General features: G+C 44.5%; 2 protein-coding genes across 2 annotated transcripts; one reads left to right on the top strand and one right to left on the bottom strand.

Moving 5' to 3' along the window:
- Positions 1-430: 430 nt before the first annotated feature.
- lsg1 (large 60S subunit nuclear export GTPase 1) lies at positions 431-4,613 on the bottom strand. The gene is made up of 14 exons (XM_076151374.1): positions 4,401-4,613; positions 3,910-4,036; positions 3,687-3,807; positions 3,503-3,589; positions 3,240-3,326; positions 3,076-3,136; positions 2,770-2,946; positions 2,254-2,622; positions 2,062-2,163; positions 1,826-1,968; positions 1,410-1,534; positions 1,215-1,294; positions 936-1,109; positions 431-840 (listed from the first exon to the last, which is right to left on the bottom strand). The coding sequence occupies exons 1-14, from the start codon at positions 4,497-4,499 to the stop codon at positions 661-663; spliced, it is 1,932 nt and encodes a 643-aa protein (XP_076007489.1). The 5' UTR covers positions 4,500-4,613; the 3' UTR covers positions 431-660.
- A 1,076-nt stretch (positions 4,614-5,689) lies between these two features.
- fam43a (family with sequence similarity 43 member A) lies at positions 5,690-7,312 on the top strand. The gene is made up of 2 exons (XM_076151413.1): positions 5,690-5,811; positions 5,930-7,312. The coding sequence occupies exons 1-2, from the start codon at positions 5,761-5,763 to the stop codon at positions 7,001-7,003; spliced, it is 1,125 nt and encodes a 374-aa protein (XP_076007528.1). The 5' UTR covers positions 5,690-5,760; the 3' UTR covers positions 7,004-7,312.
- The last annotated feature ends 7,640 nt before the right edge of the window (positions 7,313-14,952 follow it).

Below are 14,952 nucleotides of genomic sequence, written 5' to 3'. Positions count from 1 at the left end.
TTTAGTTTTATAATATATAACACAAGCTGTTCCTATGAAGAAGGTGGCAGCTAGAAGCGAGAGCTGAAGAAAAGTCATTTTGTAAGCAGGAACTTCCATGGGTGGATTATTTAACTAACCAACCAGGCAAAGGCCCAGGAGCCCAAGGATGCATGATGTCATTCATTTCACAATTTCACCCACAATGCACTTTTGAAGCCAGAGTGTTTTAGAAGCTGGACCAACATGTAGCCTGAATCTTAAAGTAAACTTTTAAAAGTTAGAAAGAACTGCTGACCATTAAGCAACGACAGCAGTAATACAGAAAAGCAGCAACACAGACTTTCATTAGATTCAACAATCAAATTTAATGTATGTGGTTGATGGCAGTATAGAGATTATCTGGTTTCTGGTTGGTGAAGATTTTGTGTTGTGCCTTTTCAAAAACCTCAGCCTTAAAATAAATTCTTTCCAATGACTGAATTACTTCTATTACAGAATACTTGATTATGAGCTGATGCACAGCTGATGATCCAGTTTATGGAATGCATTGCACAACGACCTTCAACCGTGTAAATCAAGGGACACTGCATGTAAACTGTCCGTCAGGGTTTCTCCATTCCAGGTGAAAAGCTCCTTGATTGTTAAGAGTTCTTTACTTCAGAAGAGTTCAGATCCTCATCAGGCATCGAGATGCTTGGTTAACCGGCGCACTTTCTCCTTCTTATTCTTGTTGCCGTGTTTCTTCCAGGGTTTCCCTTCCACCATCTCTGCGTTGGCTTTTCCTGGGCCAACAGGTCCGCTGCCAGGTTTGTAGCCCATGAAGGACTGAACTCCTTTAGAGAGCGCCCGCACGTTTTCCTACAAAAGACATTAAAGCAAACTCATTAACCGATAGTGTCTAACCACTTTTCACCTCTTTCATTTCCTCACTATTAGGATTATAGTAGATGTACCTGATGGAAGAAATTCTTGTCAACCGTGTTTTCGATTCTTCTGACTTTGTGTTGCGTGTTTGTTGCGCCGGAGAGGTCGCCGTCCATTTCGTCGTCTCTCTGGAACTTGCTGTGTTGCGGCTGGAAGTCCTCTGCATTAATGTGAGGAGGAGGGTGGCAGTACAGAAGTTTCCCCTACAATGAATCCGCAATGGCAGTAGTAAAAGGTGAGGGTGAGCAGAGATACATAATGTGCTTAAAACTGCAATCTGTCAAATCTGAACTAGGTATCAAACTTACGCAGACGTAATCCTTCAGGATGTAACGGGCTGACCTGGACTGATCAGGCTGACCGTGTGACGTCATGAAGCCTCTCATGTCTGAAAACACACAGGAAACGTTATGGAGCTTTGATCTTTACTCAGATCAATGCAGTGCAGTAAAGCATCCAGACTATTGGTGTTTCTCTATCAACAGAACAAACAAACAACTCACATCCGTAGGCCATCAGCACTTCCTCGTAGGTGGGGGTCCTGTCGGGGTCTTCGTCCTCTCGCGGCCTGATGATGTTGATGCCGTAGGTGCCTTCCAACACATGCCGAGGGACCGTCTGACACACGTGACCAAGACTGTTAAGGACCGTGCACACATGCAAATACAGCAGCCCCGCCATGCAAATACATGCTCTCGACTCAGTGTTAAACACATGGCAAATATTAACAATGGGGCAGATTGGCTTTAACCAATGGAGACGATGGTCGGGCGCCTGTATTTGTTAGGTAGGTGTGAAGATATTTGCTAAAGGCACATCTATAAATCCTTAAGCCAACTCTTAAACAGTATCTATGAAACTAAAGATCAGATTTCCCATAATTCCCCGTTGCTACTGCTGCAATTGTTGGTAGGATATGAGGGAGACAGCAGGTACATGGTCTCTCATCTGGTCAATGGGCAGAATCCCACAACAGATCATCTCAGCTTTGGTGGACACAAAAGAAGGCATGACCAGACCCGGGCAGTCGCAGAGGCACAGGCCCGGCTCCACGTACAGAGTCTGCAGGTGGGAAACAACAAGGCTGGTTTAAGGCGTGCTGATGAAATGCATGTTGGGAATTCATATGGAGGGATTTGGAGAGCAGATCTGAACCTGAAAGTGCTTGGTGTGTCCTGGGGTGGCTGAGACAGACACCTTCTTGTTCCGTAGAATGGTGTTGATGGTGGAGCTTTTCCCCACATTGGGATACCCAACCTGTTAAATGCATACATGGCAAAGTCATTAAGAGTAGTGATACACACACACGGGTAACTGAATGTGGCAGCGTGTCTGTGTTTTACCCACCAGCCCCACTGTGAGCTCTCCTTCTTTACACTTGGAGCCGCTGTGTGCAGCTTTAAACACGGACAGCAGCTCATCCATGTGTAGCAGACGGCTGGAGTTGCGGAAGGAGGGTCCGTTACATGGACCAACGGCCCCTTTCTCTCCCTCTCCCTCTTCCTCTTCCTCTTCCTCTGAGCAGGACTGCCAGTCCTCTTCCTCCACGATTACCTCTGGCCGCTGATCTTCTTCATTACCGCTCTCCTCTTTCTCTGCCTTCGCCTCTCCATCTGCTCCTTTTTGGCTGAAGTCTTCACTGGCTGGCTCCTCTTCTTCCTCTGGGTCACTCTCGGGGGGTTCCTGATCCTGATCCTGATCCTCCATTTCCATGCCCTGTTGGAAGAGACCATTTCCAGCTTAGAAACTATTTTCATTTGGGCGTCAGGCAGAGTCATAGTATGTTCATGTTCATAGAATTAACACGTATGACTCAGAGGTGATGATTTGGATACATGTCTTTGTTAGATGGAGCCTCCTCACCTTCTCTTCCGCGTCCAGCCTGTCGGCCTCGGCGAGGGCGGACCAGAACACAGTCCTCACCCCCTCCTTCTGGAAGTGTCTGGCCCAGACTCTCCTCTGCTCTTTGGTCAGCAGGTCTGCCTTGTTCACCAGCAGCATGTTCACCTTGTCGCTTGACACCTCCTTCACATACAACTCCTGAAACAGCATGCAAAGGCAGCGGTGAAAAATAGCAATAGCAGACATTTAATGTTTTTGCCGCTTGTGTAGTTGTGGGAATTTTACCCCACATTATACCTGCAATACAAGTAAAACATATGTATTTACCAGGTCAGGACATCGGAAGAGCAAAGGGTTTCTGGCATCAACAATCTGAACCACAACGTCACTGGAGAAAGGAGAAGAAAACCGGTATGATCAATCATCACGTACGGAGAAGACAATCACCATAACAGTCATGTGTGAAGTAAAGAGGTGTGCAGCGTTTCTACCTCCTCTCGATCACTCTCCACAGTTGTCTCCAGAACTCCAGGTTCCTCTCAAATGGGGTGAGGATCAACTTCTGCTCCTCCTCCAGTCTTCAGGGAATTATAGCATAAGAAAAGGAAAATGAAGAAAAATGCTGAATTACTGATGTGAACTGTAGGAAATGTGTATCAAATGAGCAAAAACATGCAACACCACAAGCACTTCCTGTTAAGATCATCCTTAACAACACTGATAACTTTCAGACTTCAGAAGAACATCTACACACTCTGCAAGTTCTCGTCTCCACTCCAGGAAGCTGTCTCTCTCTGTTTGCTGAAGAGCTTCTGGACTGGTGCTTTCATCCCAATGGGGTCTTGACATAAAGGGAGACATAACATCAGGATACCAAAATAATGCACAAAAGAAATAAATAGCCGTTTCGTTAAATCGGTAAGATGCTTTCATCTTACCGTCGAGGAATTCTGAGGAAATGCTGGTTTTCTTCATGCAGCTTCTTCAGCCTGATTTGCTCCTCAGCAGTTAACAAGCCTGCTCGAGCTTCCGCTGGCACAAACTTGATGTTGAGCTTCTCTAAGGAAACAATGCAGGAAACAGTCAGAGAAAAAATACAAGAATAAGACAAAATTGATGAAAGAAGAAAGTTAAAATGTGTCAAATGAGATAATCACGTACCTGCTACAAACTCTGTTCCTGCCAGTTCAGCAGTGGCCAGAAAGTCATCCATGGAACTCTGCTCAGTCACTGACTGCAGGTTCAGCCGTCCCCAGTCATAGCCGTCATTCAGTTCACTGGTGTGGAGCTGGACATTGACAAAAACAAAGGTTAATTCAACCTGCATCAATGCCATGTTCCAGAAAATAGCCTGTTCCAATCATTTGCCAGTTCCAGTTTCTAAATTTGTGAAACTTTAATCTGTTTTAAGGGTAATTCAGTCGAAATAAGCAATTTGATTATGTTACCTTGGGATTTGGGAACTTGTACCAGGCATTTTGTCACTATTTTAGGGCATTATGTGGAGCTAATCGGTTTCTACGGCTAAATGTACGCAATAAACAGTGTCATTACTGTAACTGAGCTTCCTAATGTGTTTAGTTCATGTTTAGATATCTACATATTCCCTAAATGATCATCAACAGGTTTTAGAGATACTTATCGTGTCTTACCCACGAGTCTCCCCTCCTGCTTCCTCGGCCTGCCTGGAGTCTTTCCTTGATCAAAGATCTGCCGAGTGCGCCTCCTCCGCCGGCCTTTTTCTTACCCATGTTAACGTTGGGTGTCTCTTCAGACAAATCACAATGTAACGATTAGAAATGACGATGTAATAACTATTTCAGCTCGCATTCGCTGTTTCACATGTGGGGTAGGTTGTTGTCGTAAAAACCGGAAGTGGAACAAACGATTGCTCTCAGAGCACATAATACATTAGTGAGAGGGGTTTTGCTGATTAAAACGTTTAAGTTAAGTAATAAAATTTCATAACATTATATTACGACTAAAACAATAGGTAATGTTTTTTTATTTGCTTTGTTTGCCTTTATTTGTTGGTTTCTATGGCAATACAAAATGGTACATTCCACTTTTTGTGTCCAGCTATCAAATGTGCCTTGAAGGAAACAGCGCAGTGCAATGTGTTCCTAATGCACGGTAGGTAAATTTAGTCTATTACTTCAGTAACTTAAAAATTAAATATGCGTGTTATGCAAAATAAGAATAAATCCTATGTTAAAAGTCTATTTGCGCGAGCAAAGTAACGGGTATATTCTCTTTCACCGACCAACTAACACTCAATGCACGCGTGACTTTAAAGAAGCGATAGATGGCAGTATAAAACAACATGAGGGTGGCCACAGCAGCCAACCTCTCATTTCTTCCTAAACCAATATAATCATTTGTCATATGTCGGCTGTCGGCTGTCTACCCCCCATTGAAAGACAAAGTAGGTCAACAGTCCGGTGTTTTATTTATGGATCATTTTACACTTTTCTCGGTTATTTCAAAGGGATGAACACACGAGGACCTTTGTTATGAAAATATGGGGTGTCAATATATTTAACACCTTGATCAGTATGGACTGATGATGTTCAAAATATCAAAGAAGAGCTTTAAAATATACCGATACTACTACTCTTTTCTTTTATAATGTCTCGTATGAAATCACAATTTTTATGTTGCTATGGTCGTAGTTTACATAATTATGTTCATTCTCCCTGAAAGTTTTTCTACCACACAACACGAACTGTCTGTAATTACTACATTAATTAATGTATATCACCCCCTTGATTTATTTGTTCATTAATTTTATTTAAATTTAGCAGTAAAGCAGTGGTCAGATACAGTTTTGGTATAATTCATTTGGTCTGTTTTCCTACAGACATGTGAAAGCTCCTCACGAGTACACAGTTTTTCTCATTTGGTTCAGTCCCCCCTTCAGCCGCACTGAATGGTTTTCTCCAGTATATAAACCACGCTCACCGTCCCGTCCATCAGCAGACTGACTGTAATCAGTACTTCCAGTGCAATAGAATGGGAAGTCACTACAATGGAACAGAGCACTTTAACAACTGGACAGACCAAGTACGAACTCTTTACCTTGACTTATCTCAGAGAAGCTCATAAATGACTTGAGTGTAGTGACTTTTTATAGAGTTTTATTTGTAATAAAACACTTTTATTCTCTTTCTTTTCCTCTCAGAAGTCTTTGTTGCTGTTGAGCAGGAACAGCAATAAAATGCTGCCGTGGAAGAAGAACAAGTTCGACCTTATTGAGGAAGACAAGCAGTCCAAACAGAAGGGCTATGCGGTGAGCCTCAACTACTCGGCGCTCACCTCCTTCGCCAAGTCCTGCCCGGAGAGCGCGCTCAACCGGGTGGGCAGCATGTTTAAGTCTAAGAGGAAAAAGGTGAAGATCACCAGCGAAGACCCCACGTACACGGTCCTCTACCTGGGGAACGCCACCACCATCCAGTCCAAGGGGGACGGCTGCACGGACGTGGCGGTGAGCAAGATCTGGGGCAAGAGCGACATGGGCAAGAACGGCACCAAGATGCGGCTGACCATCAGCTCGCAGGGCATCCGGATGGTTCACGTGGACGACAAGGCGAGGAGGCCGGGACACTTGTACCTGCTGCACCGGATAACGTACTGCGTGGCCGATCCGAGGCTACCGAGGATTTTCGCGTGGATTTACAGACACGAGATGAAGCACAAAGCCGTGATGTTGCGCTGTCACGCCGTGTTGGTGTCCAAGCCGGAGAAGGCGAAAGCCATGGCGCTGCTGCTGTACCAGACCTCCGCCACGGCACTGGCCGAGTTCAAGAGACTTAAACGGAGGGACGACGCCCGTCACCAACAGCAGCAGCTCATCGGGGAACAGACCATCCCGCTGGTGCCGCTCCGGAAGCTCCTCAACGGACAGTGTTACTACAAACCACCGGTGGAGCGCAGCCGGAGCGCGCCCAAGCTCGGCTCCATCACGGAGGACTCGGTCGGGGAGGAGGAGGAGGAGAAATCGATGCACTTTGAGTGTGAGGACATTCTAGACACTGACGATGATTGTGTGAACGGCAAACAGGAGTTGACTCAGATCATTAACGACTTGGGAGAGATGAGCATAGGGAACGATGTGCAGACACTGAAAGCGGACCTGAGGGTGACCAGGCTCCTGTCGGGAGAGAGCACAGGGAGCGAGTCCTCCATAGAGAGCAACCAGGAGCCCGCGGTGCTCTGTAACGGATTCGAGGAGAGTAAGATGCAAGAAATCTCCTGAAGAATACTGACTTTTTATAGACATTATCCCGTTGAGCCAAGAGGTCAATGAGAGAAACATTTCCTCTGTTGTTTACTTTGTTTTTGGAGCGTGTTTGTCTACTTTGTGCCTCCATGCAGACTTGAAAGGGCCCCCAGAATAAAGAACCTCAAAGGTTCTGGGACAATAGTCAACCTCTGGGGACACACTATTAATGAGTGTTGCGTTTAAGTGCATGGCCAGGACCCTCAGCTCTAATTCCATCGCTTTTATTTAAGAGGATTCATATGTTTACCCACGTTTGTCTGTCGCCATTCAAAAATGATTCCGTTTTCAAGCACGTCACCGAAATGGTTCAGTGGGTCGAAACAAACATCCTTCATTTTCCCTTCAGGTCTCATTTGTAGTCGCCGACTCCTTTTATTTTTATTTTGCACTGTTGTGGAATTCTTTTAGAGTATTATGTTGACTGCCATGTACATATTACATTTGTGATTATGTTGTCTAAAACATAAATGTCATATCTTTGCTGTGCAAAAGAAAACAACCTTTATGTAGGAAGATGTACAGAAAGTAAGATGCTTTAAATATAAGTATACAAATATTCGTTATTTTTCAACAAAAAATGGAAAATGTGGTTTGTTATGTGACATTGCCAATAAAAAAAACAACAACAAGAAAGTGATACATGTGTCATACTTCATGTTTTCATGTGGGGGAGTTGTGTTGGAAAAAAAGCAGGAGCATTTTTCCATCAACAAAAATTGAGGTCAGACTTCTGTTCACTGATAAGATATAGGGAAAAAAATCACACAGGTTGAAAACAGACACACACATTTCCAGCTTTATCAGTGAGACCACCTGAGCTCCTGTGTTGTCGCCTTATTTTGTGTATTTATATCCCCTTTTCACCTGAATCACTCTGGGGAATTGGCTGTGGCGTTTATTTATTTAAGTTAAACTAAAAGGCTCATTCATTCTGCCCGGCCTGAGGAAAGGAAGGCCACACAGGACGACGTCACCACAGGCAGTCAACAACATCACAGGGGTCTTTAATGACGAGGCAGCAGCGCCGCCGGAGACCCTTTAACAAGCCGCTGTGTTTGTTTGCTAGCATATCTGCCCTCAAGTCACATAACGCAACATCTGAAGAATCACACGTAAGCAACATACATAAGTTTTGACCCATCTTGGATGTGAGGTCAGTACACATGTAACAGCTGCACAATAACAAAACTGAAGACATTAACTTGTAAACGGCAGTAAAATAAGAAAACAAGATCATTCGTCACCTAAGTTTTTCTTCTATAATGTTAAAGGCCGGTTGTTCAGAGGCCCAATTGGAACTCATTTTTTCCAATTGGGCCTCTAAACAACCGCAGTTAAGACTTGACACAGTCATCCCAGCACACGAGGCCTGTGGTCAGTGAGTCGGCAGTGACAACACTTCTTCTGCCGCTCTTGTGTGGAGGTATGTCACTGTCTACTCCCTCTTCTGTTGCTGTCAAATCTCCCCTAGCAACAGGCCTACGCAGGTGTCAAAAACAGCACGCACCTCTCCCCGGTTTGAATGCTGAAATAGATACAGCAGCTTTGATTGATAAGTTCCGAGCAGAGCTTACAGTGACAGAACAGAGGTGTCTTTGTCCTTTTTCATCCATCCGTAGCAAAAAATATCCTCCCGTGGTGCTGGAAGGACTTTAGCCTAGTCCAGTCAATCTCAAATAAATAAGTACAACACTGTGCCCTAGTTTGTCCATCTTGTTCACTTCTCAGAGTCGCTAAAGCGTACGATCGCAAAAAAACTATCAGGCTCATAACTTATCAATCAACACGTTTATGACAATTCGATTTCATAACAACTGTCCTTCAATCCTCAACCATTCTTCCTTCTTAGGCTCATTGTTGAGTTTGTGATGTCATCGCCTGTGAGATGTCCAAAGTCCAGTGGATGTGTGGGAGTTTGTGTATTGAAATAAGCATTAGCATTATTCCCCTGACTGCCTGGGCCACACCCCACACACACACACACACACACACACATATGCAGCCACTATCACTGGCACAAGCAAACTGGCACTGCACACTAACAGGGGCTGAATTAGACATGAGGGGTAAAAAGTCAGCTAGGAGGGAATATGGGCAGTGAGATGACATGTTCACTGACAGCACAAACTGTCTCCTTTCATGGATTCTGAGTGAAATCCAGAGACGGAATGTGAATATAGTTCAGCCAGTGGTTAGTGTGTCCTATGAAAAGCTTCACAGCAGCCTGTTATGAATCGATGTGCTCCCAGACACACACACACACAAAAACCCAGAGAGAGACAGAGAAAGAGAGATGGACACAAACCACACACACACACACAGAAAGAGACAGAGACTCTCTCGCTGTTTTCAAGGTTTGCCAAATTGAGATCATGCATGGGGGTGGAAACAGAAGCAGAGCACTGAAACCCACACAGCTACTCTCTGTTCCTAATGTGGTGAGATGCCCTGTCTGCACCCGGCTGTAACCACACACACACACACACACACACACACACACGCGCAAGCTACCCTGACTATAACTCCAGAACCAAGATGACATCATCAGCATGAGCTCTGTATCACAAGGAGAAATGACAGTGTAATGTAATTAGAGGACAAGCAGTGCAGCCACATATTGACAGAGGAGCGGCCCGCTTGTCTGCTGTTTCTCCTCCCTTGATCAATAGTTGAATAATTCTGACTGACCTACATTTCTTGTAGCCTCTCGTGTCCCACCAGTGCAAAAGCAATCACAGCCCTGCCTCCTCCCGAGGTGGTGTGTGTGTGTGAGTGTGTGTGTGGGTGCCACATGGGCAGCGTGCCTTTTCACACAATTAATGCTTCGATTGGTTTGTTGACAATAAGTGCTGGCGGAACACGTTTCAAGCTGCCAAGGGCAAGAGTGGAGTTCCTGCCTGATACAGAGAATTAAAAAAAAGGAACCTTTCTGATATTCACACGTCACCTTCACTTTTCCCTTGAACAAATAGTAACGTGTTTGCTCAACCTACTGTCAGGCATGTGTGAGTCAGAGAGGAGAAAGTGTTGCTCGTCATAGAAGCCAGGGGCATCATTGTTTTCCTTGCTCTGTTCTCAGTGAAGAAGCTGCTAAGTGTTTGTCAGGAATGAATCAACTATGTTCTCAATGCTTAACATTGTATTTTGATCCAAATTTATCAGGTTTTTCCTTGTAAATACGATTTGATTGACGTTGAGAGTAGAATGCTTTCATGTGACTAATTTATACTGTATTTTTTTATTTCTAACACCATCAAAATGTGTTTTTAAATGACTTAAGTACCACCGAGGCCCCCTGACCATCACTTAACAGCTGCTTATGTTGCTTAATATGTAGAGCGTCTCTGTAACAATACACAGTGGGTGCATCAGAAAACACTGGAGCACAATTTGCCACCAAACTAGCTCTGAATATTTGAATATTTGAATAGTTGAATATGTGACAATGAAGCAGGAGAACAGGGTTTCCTCATTATCTGCTGATAGAACACAGCTTCAGGCCACAGCAGCAGCGAATCATCCCCTGCGTTGGATACACGGCTTTATTTTGCATTAAGCAACAGAATCTGTTCTTCTATAATGCATGAAGCTAACTAGGGAAGCACCAGAGCCATTAGAGTCCTGGTGGCAGGCAGGCGGGATCTTGTTACTTGTGCGGCACCAGAGACATCCGAAAGGTTGAATCAGAGCACAGGGGGACAGAGACCTTCCCTTGGCTGTCAAAATTATAAATATACATCTATAGGGACAGTAGCGGAGTCGGACCTGTCCCAGCATGCACATGGATAATAATTAGATGCCCTGAATAAACAATTCCTCAGGACTCGTGGCAGGGTGGGGACCAGCGTTTGATGATCCAGGTCTACTATTTAAAATACGAAGGTGTATTATAAACACACCCTTCAATTATAGAAACCATGCCTTAGGTTAATCTCACACACACACAACCTCGAATTAGAAGTAGAGCAAATCACATAGGCCAAGTCTGTGTTGCATTCGGTCCTTTCTTCAGACGCTGGCACAGAGTCCATCTTTCATTTTCCCAGGATGCTGAGGGAGAGAGAGAGACACAAAGAGACAGATATGCATTATGACACCAACATCAACATTGTTTAGTTTGACATTGATAGCTGGATGTCAGAGTTGTGTGCTTGTTTTGCATTTTTAAAACACTTTTCGTTTGCCTCTTCCTCTAAAGTTAAATTGGAGAAACAACACCACAGACAGAAGAGTCGTTTTAATTCATTACTGAGAATTCATCGAACCATATCAGTCCGATTTTACGCAACAGCTGAATGTGTTGGATTATGGAATCTGAGATTAACCACTTGAATGAATTAAATATCCGTGTGATAAAAGCTTTACATCAGCTTGGACTCGTCCCCTCTGTGCTTCCTCAGTTCACCGTAAACACAGTTGCAGGTGCTTACAGAATATTTCATCACTTTGCACTCAGCTGTCATTCAGCCTCAGACAAGAGTCTCACCTACATTTTCCCCTGTGAATCATAGATGCTGAGAGTCTCACACAGCCCCTTCTCAGTCGGTTTCCATAATGTCTGCTCATGTAATGAGCTGCGCCTGTCTATGAACCGAAACCCCAGGAACCTGTGAAACTCTAGATATCTCAGTGTCCTATTCAGCCACCGCTGCTCTTGTTTTCCAGTTGCTCTGACACAAAAGCTTTGCCCCTGGAGAGCCATAGATTTCAGCAGGGTTATTTCGGTCTTTCCGTTCACGGGGAGGAAATGGAATAATAACAGAGGAGAGAGAGAAAATCACGGGGTGACCGTCAGACAGGCCGTCTATGCACCGGGCAGGATGCAACATGGAAACCCTCCACCACGCTTTTAATGTTTTTAATGAGATATCAGTCAGCATGTTTTGTGTGAGGGGGGATTTGGGATACACTGACGTCTCCAAAATGATTTGCTTTTCTTTTTTTCTCTGGTGGGAAGAAGATCATGAGAGTGAGATTTGTGCAACTTTATTAACCACATACTGTGGTCTATTTTCCCAAGGTCGGATAGGAGAAGTCTAAGTATGAGAGGACTACAGTGAGATCCACATGTGTTTCCCCCTGTTTGGAACACAGGCAGGAAACAGATGCAATGCTCAACACCTCACTTATTAAGGTTGCCTCATAGGATTAGTTTGTGTTCAATAAAGCAGAGAGGAATATAACAAAATATAAACAAAACCCTTTCCCAGAAGTTTAACTCCAACACACAAATTCAACTAAAACCATCAGTCCTAGATTTTCCATTGGCGGGATGATGTGACAGACCTTATGATTGATCCCCACCGTCTGTGTTCTGATCAATGGTGGGCAGTGCCACTGTGTTCCTGTCTGTTATTGACAGAATGTTCAGTCAGGGTCCCAGTTTTGATAGAGCACATATTCGATTAGTCACATTTTCCCACCATGTCGTCTACCGTCATCCATGGGCTGGAGTCCTATTGATAGCCCGGTTCAAAGCTGCCTGGCTGGGGTGCAGTCACCTTTGAAATGGTGGAGGAGGCAGTTTTTCCAACTACTTTGGTCTGGTGAAGTGTTCCAGCTGGAGAGGATGGGAAGATAATGCTGTCGTAAAAAAGTGACAAGAGCCTTTTTAATGCTTTGCCATTTATCATTGCTGTATGTAAAGCATATGCTTTGTTATATTTTATCCATTTAGGTTTAAAGGCTAAGTCAAGATATGGGATCATTTCTCAGCCCACAGAAAACTATGAAATCCCTCAGCTGCAGTAAAAGCATGAGAACTCATGGAAATCAGATTGACTGTGTTTTCACATGACACAGTTATGTCCCGTGGCAAGGATACACAGAATCCCATCTATTACTGACCACAACTGGGAGATGAGTGCCTTGCTCACGGGCAGGGGTTAATGCATTACAGGGCCTTCATTCTCTCTGTCTGTTTTGAATGAGAAGCTGACGTCTCTTGGCTTGAAGTTGACTGAGTTCTGCGGCGCTTTTCAACGATCAGGAGGTTTCAGGTCAAAAAGAAATTTACATGAAGAGCGTAAAGCCTCATGAGTCTGTGCTGCAGGCAGGCCGGCTGATGCTGCTGCTGCTGCTGCTGCCCAACAAGGAATGTAAACAAAACAGTCTTTTGTCCACAGAAATGGTTGCAGTGTTTATGTGTTCACACTCCATCCCAGAGGCATTCCTCAGAATCTCACGAAAACCAAACCACGGGTAAGAATCTGACTGATTGCACACAAATGGAGACGATTGGTCGTGTTTACACTGTGCTTTACTTTGTTTGTTTGTAAGTCTACTTTTCAATCAACTAGTACATTCATCAAATTGGTTTATGTCCCTCAGTCATTCCTCCATTCAACCTTAAATGATGTTTGTTACAATGCATGATTGACCGACCAGAGAGAGCTGGATTTAGTGTGCAGATTTGCTTTTGTGCGTGTGTGTGTGTGTATGTGTGAGAGCTGTAATTGTCTAGGCTGTAACAGATGAAAGAGCTTTGACAGAGTGAGATGAAGCAAAGTGTCTCACGGCCCTCAGTAGACTGGTTGGGTAAAGGCGGCGTGCCAACGCGTTCACTCCCCCGAAGGGTTTGTTCCTTGGGTGACACAGATGTGATGTGTGTGATGGCATTAATGTGTGTCTGTGCACAGGCTCTTAATATGGGTGACCTGCTTCACATGCTAACATCCAGCCAGGGCCACACCTGCCACATGGTTTCGTTCACGCCTGCGGCAGGAATTCTTTTTCAATAACAAACCTAACACAAACGCTACATCTTCCTTCTGTAGGGAGCAAATGTATTATCTCCTTCTCTGTCGTCTTTGCCTTCTTAATTGCTAAATAAACTTGAACTCATGCCAGCTGTTCTCTCCTGTTTGTCAGCCACAGGGACCTCAGCAACCCTCCAGATCTACTGCATACAGTGTTCCAGGATGTGTTCACTGGCCTGTTCTAATTTTTGTCTTACATCTTTTGAAGTATTTACATGTACAACCATATATCTCTGACACTTAAAAACTATTCTGACATCACCCTTTCAGAATTGTGATTTATTTATGAATGGAAAAAAGCCTGGGCGCCTGTAAAATCTGCAAGTGTTACGTTAACTCCTCGGTTAAGGTCAGTAAGTCTATTAACACCTGTGTTTAGAGAGCACATACATGTTTATGTGTTGTAAACAGCTAAAAGGCTCAAAGTCAGCATTAACTGAACTCCTCAGATGATTCTACCTTCTTCAGACCCTGGAGCATGTGTGGCTGACTGACTGTTACAGATTTAGCAAGGTGGCAGCTCAGCTCGTGCAAGCCTCTTAAAGCCTCTTAAGACTCAGATCAGGAACATCAAGAAACAACAGAGCAACCTTACTGGACTGCAACTGCTGCTAGACTTTGATCTCAAACTCCCACAACTCCATCCGCCTCCTCGGTTTCAGCCATCAGTCCTCCTGTGTCCATCTACACCAACTAGGAAGTGTCTGGTGCCTGTTGCTATACACACTTTGTTGCCTGGCTTCAGGCTGTGGTGCGTTTCATCCGGTGGAGGTGGAAACCCCCTTTTCCATCCGGCGATTTGGGAGAGACTGCATCCGACAAAATCTGTGACTTCCCACTCCAACAGGCCTGAAGTGTGAAAATCAGGAGGGGCGACGTTTGTCTCAAAGCGCTTTGTTTTCTTGTGTCTGCGCTCCTCTGAGAGAAGTGAAAGTGAAACTGTGTGCTGGTGTATGGATTTGTAGTAGAGTGGAGAGGATGGAAACAAACACAAGACACAGTTACTGTCAACAACCTCTCCTCTCGCCAAACATTTGTGCTGTTTTCCCAATTTACACGATTAATTGGGTTGAGATTACACACAAAGGCACACACACTCACACACACACACACACACACACACACACACACACACAACCTCCTCCCCTTTCTGTGACAGCATCC

Source organism: Genypterus blacodes, unplaced genomic scaffold (genome assembly GCF_046128005.1).
Source record: "Genypterus blacodes isolate CSIRO-AG114 ecotype Tasmania unplaced genomic scaffold, CSIRO-AGI_Gbla_v1 ptg000054l_1, whole genome shotgun sequence".
Lineage (NCBI taxonomy): Eukaryota > Metazoa > Chordata > Actinopteri > Ophidiiformes > Ophidiidae > Genypterus > Genypterus blacodes.
This window is presented reverse-complemented; position numbering and strand designations above follow the sequence as displayed.

What these genes read in the sequence shown, in the direction of transcription:
- lsg1 (XM_076151374.1), bottom strand. Translation starts at nt 4,499, where the DNA reads ATGGGTAAGAAAAAGGCCGGCGGAGGAGGCGCACTCGGCAGATCTTTG. An exon ending in AGGAACAGAGTTTGTAGCAG is followed by an intron (nt 3,808 to 3,909) that starts GTACGTGATTAT and finishes TTGTTTCCTTAG; the next exon opens with AGAAGCTCAACATCAAGTTT. An exon ending in GGCTGGACGCGGAAGAGAAG is followed by an intron (nt 2,623 to 2,769) that starts GTGAGGAGGCTC and finishes CTCTTCCAACAG; the next exon opens with GGCATGGAAATGGAGGATCA.
- fam43a (XM_076151413.1), top strand. Translation starts at nt 5,761, where the DNA reads ATGGGAAGTCACTACAATGGAACAGAGCACTTTAACAACTGGACAGAC. An exon ending in TTAACAACTGGACAGACCAA is followed by an intron (nt 5,812 to 5,929) that starts GTACGAACTCTT and finishes TTTTCCTCTCAG; the next exon opens with AAGTCTTTGTTGCTGTTGAG.